Genomic DNA, 15,732 nt, shown 5'->3' with positions numbered 1-15,732 from the left:
CAGTTAGCATGGTAAGCTGTTACACATCACAATTCCTATTTCTTGACAAAATAACCACAGCACTCATCAGTCCCAACCCCCTGCTGTGTGCAGGTCGCCAACCAGCAGCCCAGGCTGCCCAGAGCCACATCCAGCCTGGCCTTGAATGCCTGCAGGGATGGGGCATCCACAGCCTCCTTGGGCAGCCTGTTCCAGTGTCCATCAATGATGTCATTTTCCTTTAAAAGAATTTAAACGGATGGAGGGTCACTTTATCAATTGATCCAGAATGCAAGCAGCGTATCCAAATATCACAACAAGAATGTCAGAGAGATTCAAAGTGTATTTTAATCAGAACGATCCTAATTCTAAAAACTAAATATTAGCACAATTAGATTTATTTTATTATTTTTTTTAAGTCAGAGAATCACCTTTATAAAGTTACCACTGTTTACCAGGTATTGAATTTTGCTTCAGTATTTCATACAATCTCATGAGGTGAAAAATTACTAATCCAGATTTCAAAAGCTCATTAAAAAAAAATATCTAAATGTTATCAGCAATATTGAGGTTAAACTCTTGGATTAGAAGAGATGAGAAGAACACAATTTTGCATCCCAAAGAGAAGAAACAAATCACACTGAGCTAAACCCCTAAAGCATTAGTAAGGCAAATCAGAAACATCCATCTCCCTAGAGAGAAAATCATGATAATATTCCTGAGTGTGTCTCATGGCTGCTCTCAAACACAAGTTACTGACCCAGCAATCCCAAAGACAGAGGATTACAGCACAGCAGAAATGGACACACAGAACAGCACAGGATTCATATCAATGTGCGCAGCAGTGTACAACCAGAATAGCATGGCACTACAAAGTGACAACTCCCCAGAAATCCAGAGTTTGATTGAATAGATTTCAGTTCTCAAAGGTACAGCAAAGAAAAATGTTAGCAATTTGATTTTCTGCATCATCTTCTTTAGATGCTTCAACATCTAACTTCCAACTTCAGGTTTCAGTTGTCATTTCAGAGCTTTAGGGTCTGGGACCTACAACGAGGAGAAATGTGAGATAATTAGGCTGTGCACCTACATTGACCAGGCACCTTTTTTTTTTTTTTTTAATTCTTTTGCATAAGTAGGATACATTTAAACACTAGATTTTCTTCATCAGCTGTGCTGGCACATAGAAACATGTAGTTTCCGATGCTAATTGCTACAGGCAGTCCATACCACCAATTAGAGAAAAATAATACTTTCCTGTCTGTACAGCACATCAAACTGCTATACATCTCCTACAACTGGTGCAGAATTCACACTCGCTTTTTACTCCCCCAGTGCCACCATGCTCTCTGACACATGACATGACAAACTGGAAGTGCAAGCACTCCTGCCAAGCACTCCGACGACTAATGGGTCTCCATTCAGGCTGACTCAAGCTGCTGCAAATGTTTACATGCGCTCCATAAAGTACATTTCTGAGTAACTTCAAAGTCAAGTGAAGCAAGAATTATGAGGAGACAGTTGCTAGTTGCATCACTTCATTAACTTATTCCTGAGGCTCGGGATAGACGATAGAAGAGTTCACACATGATTAGTGACAAAGGCAGAGGACTAGAGAGCAAATCCTTTTTAGAGTGATGGCACTAAGTTCACAACCAACTTACTGCAGCTTTCAGAGCTTGATCTAGGTCTTCCAGTAAATCTTCTTCATCTTCCAAACCAATCGACAGGCGAATTAATGTATCACTGATTCCAAGAGCTTCTCTATCTTCTTTAGGCACTGAAGCATGAGTCATGACAGCCCTGCAAGAAAAAGAAAAAAAGCAGATTTGTTTCTAAGATACGTTATTTTTACTGGGAAAAAATCAAGGAAATTGACCACCTGCCAGCATTCCCTGTAGTTCCAGGAAGACTTTACACCTTTTACATGCCACCTGCTGGATAACCATAGACCGAAACATTTTGTCATAAGTTGACCTTATGTCAACCATGGTGAAGGCAGTGGCTTCCATCTCCCAGAACGTCAGGGCAGCGCTTCCAAAGAACAGTGAGTAAGAAGTGGAGACTTAATAATCTGGAACTGCAATTGAGAAGAACTTTCTCTCTTCCTTCCAGACCTATGTTAAAGTTTCTGGTAAGCAGTACCTAAAAGCTCTATTTTAAGCATGTGGGAAAAGGTTTACATGTACCACCTCCAGCATGAAGTCCCCTGATGTGTGTTTTTCACTTCTGGTTCCTCAGATCACCTGACACACTGTGCCATGCAAGTGGAAGAGCACTCTTCCCAGCTATGAAGGAAGCTAAGAAGCTGCTTTTCCTATATGCTCAGCTACTGATATCCAGTACTTGGCAATTACCTTTTGACTGCTTAAGTGTTTAAAGATGCACACTTATTCTAAAATGAGAAACTGAAATGACTTAACAGATCTTTAGTCCTAACTTCCCATGCATTTTTTTGATGAGCAAATCAGACCTCAATAAAACAGTTTAATTACAGAAGAATCCTACTAGTAACCTTTAACCTAGCAGTACTACTAAAATCCCTCCCAAGTCTGCCTGGCATGCAGACAGGCTCGGTTCAGAGCAGCGTACTGAACGTGCCCTCTTGTGTAAGCAACTAGAATGGCAGTGTAGACAAATCCACTCAATTCTACTTATTCTAAATCACCCTGACTCCTTGGAATCGTTACCATAATATCAAATGGTGGCTAAGTCTCCCAACTAAAACACAAAGTGAGGAAAGTATCAGCAGTAGTATTGCTGAAAGCAGTGTAAAGGTGTTGCTAAAATGCACAGTGCTTCTGGAATGATTCGCTCAGCAGAGCCAAGAGCTAGTAGGAAATTCCAGCCGTGGCCAGTGGCACCTTAGAGTGGTTTTGAGGAAATGGAAAAGCAAATGTTGATGAATATGCTTGGATATTTGCTTAAAATGCAGGTCCAGCTAGAGCCAGGAGAGCCAGTCGAGTAGACAGGTGCACAGCACTCGGAGCCATCTCTGCAGTCACTGCACCTCCCCAGCACTGCCCTGGGGCAGCTCCCATGGGCAGCTCCCACTACTTCTTCTCTCTCCACAGTGCATTCAGGAGAGCCTACTGAATGCAAGTGGGCAGTGCCATTTCGCACAGGTGCAGAGACCACAAGTGCAGAACAGTTTAGCTTTGACAGGACAGAGACATGTACACTATTTAAACCACACGCCCTTTTTCCTCCCCTTTTGACACGTTTGCTGTTGAGATTTTTGTAACAGGTGATTCTGGAAGAATCTCACAGCAGAAAAGAGCTGCAGCTGCACCCAACAGATGGGTGACCAACGTCCAGAGCCTGGGCAGGGAGGTGGAACCTCCAGGTCTCAACCCCAGCGCTTGCAGCAATGAAGACATCTGCACAGCCAAAGGTCTGCACACCCAGCTCACACCAGTCTACCTTCCTATTTTCACAGAAGTCATTCATTTCTGGAGAAGTCACTGGTTTTTGTGTTACACAACACGCTATTCCTGGATGACAATTGTATGCAATCCATCTTAGCTTTGTATACGAGAACATTTTAGAACTCTCACAAAAATAGTTCGGGAATTTTGTTACTCTGCAGCTTTTTTAGCATTGTTAAGATGAAGAATGACTTACGGAAGCTCTGCTAAGCTTTCATATCCTCCCAGGCTCTCAGCCAGCGTGAACACCTACAGGGAAACAGTAAACAGAAGTTAACACAGAAAGCTTAAGTTTATGAATGCTTAGAAGTAGACAGCAAAAGTAAAAGGAACTTCCATTTTTAGTACTTGTCATTTTTCCCTAGGGTTTTCGACAGTAACTTCTGTATTTTAAGAAGTATTAGCTATAATAAAGAAGAAAATGACTCTTAGTAGTTAAGAGCCATTAAGATTTGAAACAGACTTCACTTTGAAACAGCTCTGAAGAACTGCAGATGCAAAACTGAAATATGCCCATGCTGAGCAAACGTAACTCAGGATTAGTCCCTTGTGGCACAGCACAGCCAGCAGAGCAGGAGAGAAGATAAACAACATTAGGGCACAGAGCCTGCCTGGGCACCAAGAGCTTTCATTCTGCTCTGAGGAAGGGCAGAGCAGGCTGCCTCAACAAAGCCAAACTCACATCCAAAAAACTTCAGTTAAGGTTTAAGTGAAGATAACCTGCCCTTACAGATTCTTCTTCCACCACCAGCACCACACATCTATTTTCACATGTAACACCTAGGTTTTCCAAGCTGCCAGATGGCAAATTTGATGGTGGGGAGCAGGGATGGAAATTAAGATTCTTCCCATAAGGCTGCACTGGTTTTTCTACTCATTCCTTGTGTCTGAAGGTTCATTTAGCATTTTGAAAAACAGCCTGACAAGTGCTTTGAAATATAACAATAGTATTGCACCAGCCACCCTGCCTTCAAACACTGGAGCCAATTACAAAAGGCCAGCTCTTGGTTAGAAGCAGCACCTGGGCTAACCTGGAGATGTTACATCACATTGTGTAAACAGACACCTCAAATGAGCTGAAATATCCTTTTCTTCCCTCTCATTAGTGTCTAATTTATGCGCAATCTATTATTTAGAGATGGCTACACCCAAAATAAATTACGAGCTTTAACAGTACAGAGGAAGACTCTCCCTGCCCCAAGAAAAAACCCTTGCTTCCATCATCACGTTCAGAAGGACAGATTCAGTTCACTTTGAGGTAGAGTGTATTTACCATCATTTACCTTTATGCTCTTCAGAAAGATGGTAGCATGTTTGAGATTTCCTTTAATGTAAAACGACAGCATCCCAGGACAGCCAGTGCACTGCCGCTTGACCAGCTCGTGCTGAGGGTGGGAAGGCAATCCTGAAATACGAAGGAGCTGCTGTCAGTTAATTACCATCGCATCAAAGAGTACAGCAGCTCACCCTGAGCTACATCAAATATCCCTCTGACGGGAAGGAATGCGAAGCCCATTGCCAAGACACCTAACCACGAGTCATCAGACGTGAAGGCTGCACGAGTGGCACGTAGCAGTGCAGCACCCAAACCCTGCCTCGCTCCAGGACACGACCTGCTCTGCAGTCCTGCCAACCTACCAGGGTAAACGACTTTCTCCACTCGGGGATTTGACTCAAGGAATCGACCCACAGCCAAAGCATTGTGGAAGTGTTGGTTCATCCGCAGCTGCAGAGTCTTCAAACCCCGGTTGCACAGGTAGCAGTCAAAGGGAGATGGAATGGCTCCCAGAGCTGTGGGAATTGAAACACAAAACCACACATGAAACAAAGAGGGGTTTTGTTGTTGCTTTTCTGTTTGTTTCTTTGTTTCAGTGAAATTTCCCAAAGTTCTTAAGATACGACAAGACACGAGTAAAGACGTCTGATGTGATCTGCTGCTCTCGTTCCACACACATGGGAAGCCAATTAGTGAGATAAAATAACACACTGAAGACTTGTGCACGGAGTTTATTAGGTACAGTGTACCTTTACTCCTTCTGTAGTAGAGAGGACACTGCATAGAAATTTATTCATTACAATTAAGAGGCAGTCAAATCATTAAAACTCACATCAGATGATAGTTTTTTTAAAAAATCAAATACAGTTTTAGCATGAATTAGACAAACTTAACTAAATATGTTGAGGCTTGCAAACCTTTTTGTGAGTGAAGTCAGGTAAATCTAGGAAAAGTCTAAGCTCTTTCTGCCACAGACTTAAGCCTAACCTGAAGTGAGACCTGGCAAAGAGCCATGCCCCGTGTAACTGCAGGCACTGCACATTGGAGCTGCTCTGCATCTGATGCTTTCCAGATGTGCCACATACTTGTGTGCATGCATATGCTTCGTAGCACCAGCTGGTACATCAGAATACAATGCATTTAAAGTTATTTCCTATAGTTACTACTTACAGCCTTGTAAGAATTTGAGCCTTTCGTACAGATCATCACGATTTACTGAAACGAGCCCCATTACAACATCGCTGTGCCCTAAAAACGCAAGAACAGAAGAACAAAGTTAGCCTCTTTATCTACCCTGGGGTTCTCCACAAACCCTCTCTTTTCCCAGTCTTGGTGCTAAGACAGTCCCATCTTGGCAATACACTGGATTCCTTCTCACTGCTACAGCTGCCCTTGCTGTGCTGTCACATGGAACACAAGCAGGTTTCCACGTGATCTGAAGTGAGGGTCAGCAACACGCTCTGATGCACACCGTGCTCGTACCCCAGGTCCCACAGCCTGCTGCAGTGAGCTGACAAGAAGCAGGACTTCGTTCAGCCATCAGCGAGCTCCCACCGAGCAGCAGCCAAGCAGAAAACTTCCACTTCAGTCTGCACCACCAGCAGACACGTGCTCACAGCACAGCTGTTACAGCTGGGCTACCTCTTACTCTGGATTGTTTGGGAAACAACACAGCAAATGTGCTTCTGAACAGGCTCCAGCACTGTCACGTAAAACCTGCCTTGAACTTTGGTATCATTTCCAGCAGCTATCTCATACTGAAGGCTCACTTTTGGTTTTATGGCTCAGTGCGTGTGCACGGTGCATTTCCAAAAGCCACTTTTGGCCTCTCCTTGCTCAAGAGTGTTCCATTTGGGACACTGTCAGACCAGCTGAGCTTGGCAAGAGCCCAAGTTCGAAAAAAGACTCTGATCTTGTGGATTTGTTCTTCTCATTAAAGCAAACCATCTGGACTCCATCACAGTGCAAACTGTGTTTGCACAACGTCGCTTGTTGGTGCTAATAGCAACAGCTACTACCTATGGATTTATCCATGGCAAAAGGGAGCTTCAAAGCATCCGTGAGACATGGAAGTGGTACAAGAGATGAGAGCAGAAAGGCTCTCCAGTAACTTTTAAATGGCTTTTACATAACAGCCTGAGTTGTGTTGAACCCAGGCACTCACCGTTCATGTACTTGGTTGCAGAATACATACAGATGTCAGCTCCCAGGGACAAAGGACGCTAAAAAAAAAAAAAAATGAGACAAATCTGAATGAAACAAGTGTGTCTTACCTACTCCACAAGTTCATACTTATGAAAGAAAAACCAGTTGTGTTGCTTAGCTGAGGCAGGGCTAAGCAATGCTGCCTTACGCCTGTCTCCTTAGAAAAGGAAGGCCTCCACGCTAAGCAGAGATCTTCTCAGTTCTCCAGAAACCCACATTGCTGCTACTGCACTGCAAGGACTGCTGAACACCTGAGGAAAGCACAAAAGGTGCTGTTTGCCAAGTCTCCCTTCCCTGGTGTGCTCAGCTTTCTGCCCAGGAGCTTCGTTCAGGCCAGAGGCAAACCAAGACTACACTGGGCAAGAAGTTATGAACTTTTTTTTTCCATCAGTGCCTAAGTAAAGGACTTTATATGTATAATATAAACAGATTATAAAGACTGGAGAGTACTAATACATTAAAAGGGGACACAGCAAGCAGATTTAGAATAAAAGAGTGCTGCTGTCAGCTTAAGCACGTAAGTCTACTGCAGGAACATGGATAATGTGCATTCCCATTGCACAGCCAAGAGAACGGTAGCATAAACACCAGTGCCTTTTATACTCAATATTACTATATAAATCACTGTAAAATTACGATTTTCTTAGTATGCTCAGGAGTCTGGAGGAGTTTAAAGACATTACCTATTATGCTTACTGGGCTTAATCATTACTGACTCTCTCTGAGGACCAATCCAATAAAATATACATTAACTAGCTTACATACACAGATGCTGACTTTTCTCCTTTCACACACATCTTTCAACAGTAAAATAAATAAAAGGATAAGAAACTAAAATCTTTGGTATATGCAAGACAAGCTGAAGAGCTGCTCTAGCTAAGCATTAACACCTCCTGTAGAGCTCTCTTAATTTATAATGATCTCAGTGTCCTTAATAAAAAATAAAGACACTGTCCTTACTTGCACTCAAAAAGTTCTCTGTAGACCTAAAATATGAGAGATTTGTTTGATCTCCAGGGAAATACATGAAGATACTTCTAGCCCATGTTAAGATGAACAAGACTTGGAAGTTCATTATTTAGAAGCAGTTTTAGAGTTTTAAAATTGCCTTTACTTCCTGCATTCTAGTTATAAAAGCAGAAAAGTTGTACAAGTTGTCCAAGGTAAAAAATAAAAATAAAAAAATCACAAACCTAAGCCATCTGTTCATCAGAATATTGATGTAAAAGTTAACTTTAACACCTGAAAGACACAGTTAAAATCTTCTGCTTCATTTAACCCTTCTCTCCACTTCCTTTTTGGAATATCAAATGGTTCAAAACAGATCCTAAGCAGCGTATGCAAAAGAATTGGTAGAAAAAAGGCAAAGATGGAAAACAGTCCATTTTTGAATAGGCCTATTAGGGTTCCCATCAGCTAGATCCACAAAACACAAGACATACGAATGACAGAGAAGCCTTCCTCCCAGTGGCTCAACTTACTTTCTTACTTTTTGCATAAGCACGTTTACTCAACCTGTGAGCTACGTTGCTTTTGTTGGTGTCATACTGGTATACAGCTAGCTATAAAATATTCTGCATGCCATCTCTGCTAAATCATAAAGAAGTAGTGCATTGCTTGTATTTAGAGGCAATTTTACAGTACTGTGTCAAAACCACAGTTCCCCATCAAAAAGGCATCTTTGAAGACACTGAAACGCTGGGGTAATTACAAAGAAAGCGAGCACTTACCTGGAAACATGCAGACATAAAACTGTTGTCTACTGCCAGCAGAATATCTTTGTGCTTATGGACCAAGTCAGCACAGCCCTGAATATCAATGACCTTCAGTGTGGGGTTTGTGGGCGTTTCAATCCAAACAAGCTGTAGTAACACAACACTGCAAAACGTCATCTACAGTGCTGGTGACAAGACATGCACTACACAGTGCCAAAAGCAAACCTTTCCCATCTTTTATGCATTTTTTAAAGGTACCCATCTAAAAACCTACCAGAGCAGGAATAGCCAGGCTTCTGTCTTCACAAATAAACACAAGGTACTGTTACCACCATTTAACATCACCATCTGTATCATATGGGACAATTTTACTGCTATCAGTTCCACCATCACAAATAGTATGTATTTACTTTAAGAAGCAATTCAGAAGTTGTCAGTGCTTTTAAAGGTTATCTTGTGGAGTATCAGCTCCTGATGCAGGTTTGCGGAGTGAAAATCAGGTGTGACTACTAAAGATGATTTAATGACTTAATGATTTAGCAGAGGGTTGTTAGAGTTAGGTAGTATGGTTAGGTTGTGGTTGGACTTGATGATCTTGATGATCCTTTCTATGATTCGAAGAAAGGTGGGACTTCTTGGGAGAGACAGCATCCTCCCCTAGGACAACTGGCACGTGAGAAGAGCATCAAACCGTCTGGAAATGTAAGTGTTTTGCATCTGAAGAATGCCTGACACAACCAGAAGAAAACCTTCAAGCCCAAGAGAAACTGTTACTGTTCCAAAGCACTGCTTATCCATTTTCATATCATGCTTACAATGGCACTAACTACTCCCCCTCCCCAAAGAAGAAAAAAAGCTATCTAGACTTTGAACAGTAACACAGGTGTTGGACAAGGCTTCTTTCTCCTCCTCAATAGGAGAAGACAACACATTTCTCTGAACAAACCCTTATTGCTTAGGGATGTTCTCCTATTTCTAATCTTAAAGCACTTGGAAATTGTCCGATTTTTCAATGCTTCCTGGAGACTTCAGAAAGTAAAAGTCCAGGCACTGCATTTGTTTTACTTTATACAGTAAATAAAAGCCCATCATAGGGCCAGTTACAATCCCTGCACTGTCAGCCTAGGAAACAGGCAGACACTCAAGGCTCAAATGAGAATGCTCATGGGTCACAACGGACAGGCAGACCAACCACCAACTGCTATCACGGGCAACTTGGGGAAAGCTAGTTGAAGTTACTGCCAATTAAACAACTTTCCTCCCCACTGTCCAAAGGGCAACTTCTCTCCTTCGTGTGATGGAGCACCTGCTGCATGATCTTGGTGTTCCCTCTGCTGTTTCCTACTGTTTTTCCCCTCCTCTCTCCCCCCACTGCCTTTGCTCTCAGAGGCACCGCTGACCTCAGTGCCAGGCTCAGCTCTGCACTGTGATGGTCCCATTGCAGCTGTGCCCCGACCCCTTCCCACAGAGACCATTCCTGAGCCTTTCCAACACCAAAACCTTTTCATGTACACCCCATCCAGCAGTAGCATCAATAAAGTTATTTAAGGACATTAAGCAGGTAAGCTCAGCAATTTCTCTCTCCCGTACCTTAGTCTCAGGTGTAATTGCAGCTTCCAGGCATTTCAATTTTGTACAGTCCACAAAAATTACTTTTAAACCCATTTTCACAGCTATTTGCTGGAAGTATCTGTTTGTACCTTTAGAAAAGGAAAAGACAGAGACACAGAGTGAAACAACTTTATCAAGTTTCCTTCACTGATCTCCAGCCTCTTGTTTGCACCCACGGAAGTCAAGACTTCACACTTCCATGCTGTACACTACAAATGGCAGATCACTACATTGTAACTTCTAAGAATTCTGAAGATTGCTGTGTTTTTAAACATCATGGAAAAGTAATCCCCACCACGGGAAGGTGGAATCACACAAATTAAGAAGCACTTCCATTTAGCAGCTGCTTTTTTCCAGTTGGAAAATGAAACAAACGAAGCGCTTTGGCTGCAGCCCAAAACATGCATCCATGGTCAGCCTTGAGCTCCTGCCTCCTCCCACTGAACCTCACTCCCCTAGAACACACTGTATGCAGTATTTCTGCCTTTTGCTCCTCTTCTGCTGTGTCAAACAATGGATTTGCATTGCAGAGTTCAGTCACATAAACACACAGCAGACTGTGACCTACAGCCCCATTTAGTTTGCCCGCTTCTCACTTTTCTCCCAGCGCTTTGCTACGCGCTGTTCCAGTCTTTATATCACCTTTCCTCCACCCCAGTTACAGTAACTTTTTTCTACCTCGCACATTCAAGGTCTTCCTTCTATTTAACAAGCCTAATCAAAAACCTGGGAGAAGAATCAAGAGGAAGCTGCTGTTTTCTCATACTTCCATTGAATAATAATGCAGTAAGGAACAGAATACAGAGATTCCTCCTTCTTGTCTTCAAAGCTTTTGAGCAAAGAGCTTAAGGCAGGAAAAAGCACCAACTACCCGATCACAGAACCATTCTGGTTGGAAAAGCCCTCTCAGCTCCCCAGCCCACCCCCAGCCCACCCCCCCATGCCCACATCCCTCAGTTCCACATCCCCACGGCTCCAAACACCCAGGGATGTTGACCCCACACCCCCACCCCCTGGGCAGACTGGATGGTGTTGCAGCTCAAACATTGCCCTCAGCCTGCCCAGATCCCTCTGTATGACATTCCCACCCTCAGACAGACCGTTAAACAATAGACATACAACATATTGACTGCTTGGGTTAAAAATTAATTCACTGGGTCTTCTGCCAAGGTTATTTAACATTTATTCACTTACGACAAGACGGCAGCTGCCGTCTTGTCATAGCAGCACAGGATTTGCAGGACTTGATTCTATCCAAACACTGCATGAGTGATTTCGTTTTTCCAGAAAGTACTTGTATTTCTACAATAAACTATTTGTATTTCTACAGTAAACTATACCCTGTATTCTCTCATATTGTTGGAAGCTTATTCAAGCATAGGAAATTGTCACACGGGCTGCAAATTCCACAAACACAACCCACAGAGAAGACCTGCAGCAGTCTTACACACTCTTAATAATAGTGCACTGCATCAACCCTTTGATACATACACATTTTTAGCATTTTTCTTACAACCCTGATTACTACAAGCTCAGTTGATCTAGCACACACAGAACTTCTATCCTAATCAAGGATTCTTACAAAACTCAGGCCCAAACTAGAGCTACAACATTAAGAAAAGCTAGCAGAGAAGGTATCTGGAGCAAAAAGCTTATGCACGTTCACAGCCTAATAGTGGACTGCATTCAGAAGACACAGCCAGAGTAGATACAAAACTGGGTGTTCAGGGAAGACAACAGTACAGTTTTCTGAAACAGTCCAGCCTGAACACTGGTTGGTACAGGGTCAAGCCCAGGAAAGGAACGGCATAAAAAAGCAAGCTGGAAAGCTGTGCAGTGTTGGACTGCCAATAAGTCTGTGCAAAGCTAGGATATCACTATTTTCCCCTCACTGTAGCATACATTACTAGCTAGTGAAGCATTCACACTGTGCAGCAGTCTTTCAATGTCTGAATTTCTAACACCAAACTCGGAGAGGAGAATTCTGTCTTCTCATGAAGTGAAAGGGTTTTGAAGAAAAGTGATTTCAATCCAGAAAGTTCACGAGAAACGCCAATAGATACATTTAATCAGGAACGACGATCAAAAACACACTTGCATCTTACTTACCTCCATAGACATCATCCATACAGATAATTGTATCTCCTGCCTTTAATAGGTGAGTAATATTCAAAGTAGCAGCTAAGCCAGAAGCATAGGCCAAAGCTAAAAAAGAAAAGAGGGGCAGAGAGATCATATTTTAATAAGATACAAACCTGTCAAACTTGCCTTTGCTTTCTTTACTTCGCTTCTGAAGTGAACCTGTTGTATCACCCTCACCTGTGCTGCCTCCCTCTCTAAGCAGCTTCACTGGAAGTATACAAGGTGTGACCCTCCATGAGCATTGCAGCAGCTGCTGCCCAGCTCACCCTCACATCACCACACTCAGTGCTGCAATACAAGGATGAGTTCATAACAGGAGATGTGTTAGGCACTAAACAAAGTAAGAAGCAAAGGCTTTGTACAAGGACTAGAGATTGAGCTGGGCTGCCCTGGGGGAGAAATGCAGAGCAGCTCTGCCCATTGCTAGCCATCACTAGCCACTGCTGCTGGCAGCCCACTGTCCTCATCTCCCCAGGTTACAGCTACTGCAACCACCATCACAAGATGCACATGCTGCCAACCTGCTCAAGGAAAGCACAAATTGCTTACAGTATTTCGCTCCATCCAGCACAGCCACAGCCTTCTCCAGGCAGGTTCGGGTAGGGTTTCCACACCGGCTGTAATCATAACCCTGTCATGAAGGGAAGAAACAAATTTAACTTCAGAGGAAGCAGTGAGAATGCTCTGACAGTAACATTTCTGGATTTCTTAACAGGTTGTCACTCTTGGCACCGAGGTCACACACTCACCTTCTCCAGTGACAGTGGGCTGCCTTTCTGGCTGGGCCAAGCTGTTCACCCAACATCCAACTGGGTTCCATCCTTCCTACGCTGTGAGTTCCTACTTGCTGTTAAACCCCCACAAGCCATGACAAGACATTTTCTTGAGCTTTACCTGAATTTAGACAGTGCAGACTTTCACAGAATCATAGCACCACAGAACTGTTTAAGTTGGAACAACCCTTTAAAAGCCATCTGGTCCCACTCCCTCTCAACAAACAGGGACACCCACAGCTCCGTAGGTGCTCAGATTCCATCCCCTGACCTTGGGTGTCTGCAGGGATGGGGCACCATTGCCTTTCTGGGATCCCGTGCCAGTGCCTCACCCCCCTTAGCGTAAAGAACTTCTTCCTTATATCCAATCTAAATCTCTTCTAGTGTGACACCACTTCCCCTTGTCCTATCACAACAGACCCTGCTCACGAGACTGTCCCCCTCCTTCTTACAGCCCCTTGAGATACTGAAAAGATACTGACACAGTTTGTGCTGTGACCCTGGAGCAAGAAGCTCACAGTGCTTTACAGCTCAGAGCTGTGAGACCACAGCACGTTTAAGTGTCAGACAATTTAAACTAAAGCTTTAATTCATTAAAATCTAGGCCGCTGCTGATTGGCTAAAACACAGCCTGTATCCCAAGGAGTGAAGAACAAATTCCCTATTCTTTGAAGAATCTTTGTTCTAGACAGCAACACTGCTCTCTGATTAACTGCCTTGTTGTAGCAATTATCCAAGCAGATGCTAATTACATTGTTTTGAGTTGATGAACCTGAAAGCAAATTATTCACCCCAAACTGCACTGGGATGCCTAGGGCCCAGCCCAATGCAAGGACAAGCACCCTCCGCTCCGGTGACTCCACAGGAAGCAGCCTGTGCCTGTCAGACCCAAAATTGTGTAGTCTGAGCTTGATCACATACCCATGAAATAACACTGGAACGACAACTTGTGATCACCTGAGCGGCTGCCAGAAATGCTTATGTACTCAAGACCAGAAATGAAATGACTCCAAAGTGTCTTCCAAGCCTGTGATGGACATCCCTCACCTGAGGATGGTTCCTAGAAGAACACCAGGGGAGGGCCCGTGCCTATCCAGGTTCTCCTGTTTTTCATAGATACCCACCTCTGGCCACTTCTGGAGAGAAGGTCCTGTTGGGACACAGCTCCTACCAGAGTGGCACACCTTATCTCCACAATGCTCTGCTGGAAGAATGCAATAGGGCACCAACAAGTGCCTATCTGCACCAGATACAAAGTTCTCAGAAGCTCAAATGTTTCCCTGGCACGTGACCATGCCAAGGTCTACCTTTCTGCACAACAGCTTTATATGAATAATGACCAAAAAATCAACAACAACAAGAACATGCACATGTGCCGCAACGTCCCAGGAATCTGGAGGACCATCTTGGGATTTGCATGCCTACAGGAATTCTGTTTAATGACAATCTCATCACGTTCAGGAATCTCACTGAGCTTCCTGCAGGACCGCCGTGGCATCGACACACAGCACTGCATGACTTCCCCGTGACCTTCAGCACCTACTCTTAACTACCCAAAGTGCTGCTCTTCCCAAGTGATTCCACACAGCATCAGAGATCACAAGGCAAATTCCAACTGCCAAGCAGCAAAGTGTAACATCCTGCCCTGAGATCTGGAAGAAACGCTGCTTTGTGAGCTGCACATCGGTGTTACTTCCCTCACACACGCATTGTGGCCATCAGAAACCTCACAACAGAATCACAGAACGGCCAGGGTTGGAAGGCACCCCAAGGATCATGCATCTCCAACCCCCGCCACATGCAGGGTCACCAACCTCCACATTTAATACAAGGTCCCATCCAACCTGGCCTTGAACGCCTCCAGGGATGGACGGGGCATCCACAGCCTCTCTGGGAAGCTGTTCCAGCACCTCACCACTCTCTCTGTAAAGAATTTCCCCTGACATCCAACCTAAATCTCCCCTCCCTCAACTTCAAACCATTTCCCGTTGTCCTGCTGTTATCTCCCCTTTCCAAGAGCTGACTCCCCTCCTGTCTGTAGGCTCCCTTTAGGTACTGAAGGCTGCAATGAGGTCACCCCGCAGCTTCTCTTCTCCAGGCTGAACAAGCCCAGCTCCCTCAGCCTGTCTTCATAGAGGAGCTGCTCCAGTCCCCTGACCATCTTCGTGGCTCTCCTCTGGACCCTCTCCAACAGCTCCCTGTCTTTCTTGTTCTGGGGGCTCCAGACCCGGACACAGTACTCCACAAAGTACAACCGTTCAGTGTAAACGCTGACGGTGCTTTATAAAATGCAATGGAATATTTACTTGATCTGGAAGGCCAACGGAAGTGGCCTCTTACAAAATCTGGGCAAACGAGCAAGTACTCTGCTCGGGTCTAATGGCAAAGTTGAATGTGGTATCACAGAGTTCAAGAGAGCTGCACAAAGCATCCACGAGATGTGCGAAAGGCACGTGGCACGGCGCGATGCACATCACGGCACCTTTTATCTCAGCGGCTCCTCGGTGACACACGGGCTAAGCCAGGATGTCCCACACGCCGGCCGCACGCTGACCGCGCGCAGCGGATCCCCGCTCCCGGCTCCCACCCCGCAGCTGGCGGCG

The 15,732-nt window shown here is 44.3% G+C and overlaps 1 protein-coding gene across 1 annotated transcript; it reads right to left on the bottom strand.

Moving 5' to 3' along the window:
* Positions 1-304: 304 nt before the first annotated feature.
* Positions 305-12,990, bottom strand: CTH (cystathionine gamma-lyase; the record flags this gene model as incomplete). The annotated part of the gene is made up of 11 exons (XM_019618400.1): positions 305-1,026; positions 1,644-1,782; positions 3,604-3,656; positions 4,691-4,812; positions 5,046-5,198; positions 5,854-5,931; positions 6,848-6,905; positions 8,619-8,750; positions 10,194-10,303; positions 12,324-12,419; positions 12,906-12,990. Coding segments are annotated over 11 exons (1,053 nt in total), but the record flags the coding sequence as incomplete, so codon positions are not given.
* Between the last annotated feature and the right edge of the window lie 2,742 nt (positions 12,991-15,732).

This window comes from Meleagris gallopavo, chromosome 10 (genome assembly GCF_000146605.3).
Source record: "Meleagris gallopavo isolate NT-WF06-2002-E0010 breed Aviagen turkey brand Nicholas breeding stock chromosome 10, Turkey_5.1, whole genome shotgun sequence".
Taxonomy (NCBI): domain Eukaryota; kingdom Metazoa; phylum Chordata; class Aves; order Galliformes; family Phasianidae; genus Meleagris; species Meleagris gallopavo.
This window is presented reverse-complemented; position numbering and strand designations above follow the sequence as displayed.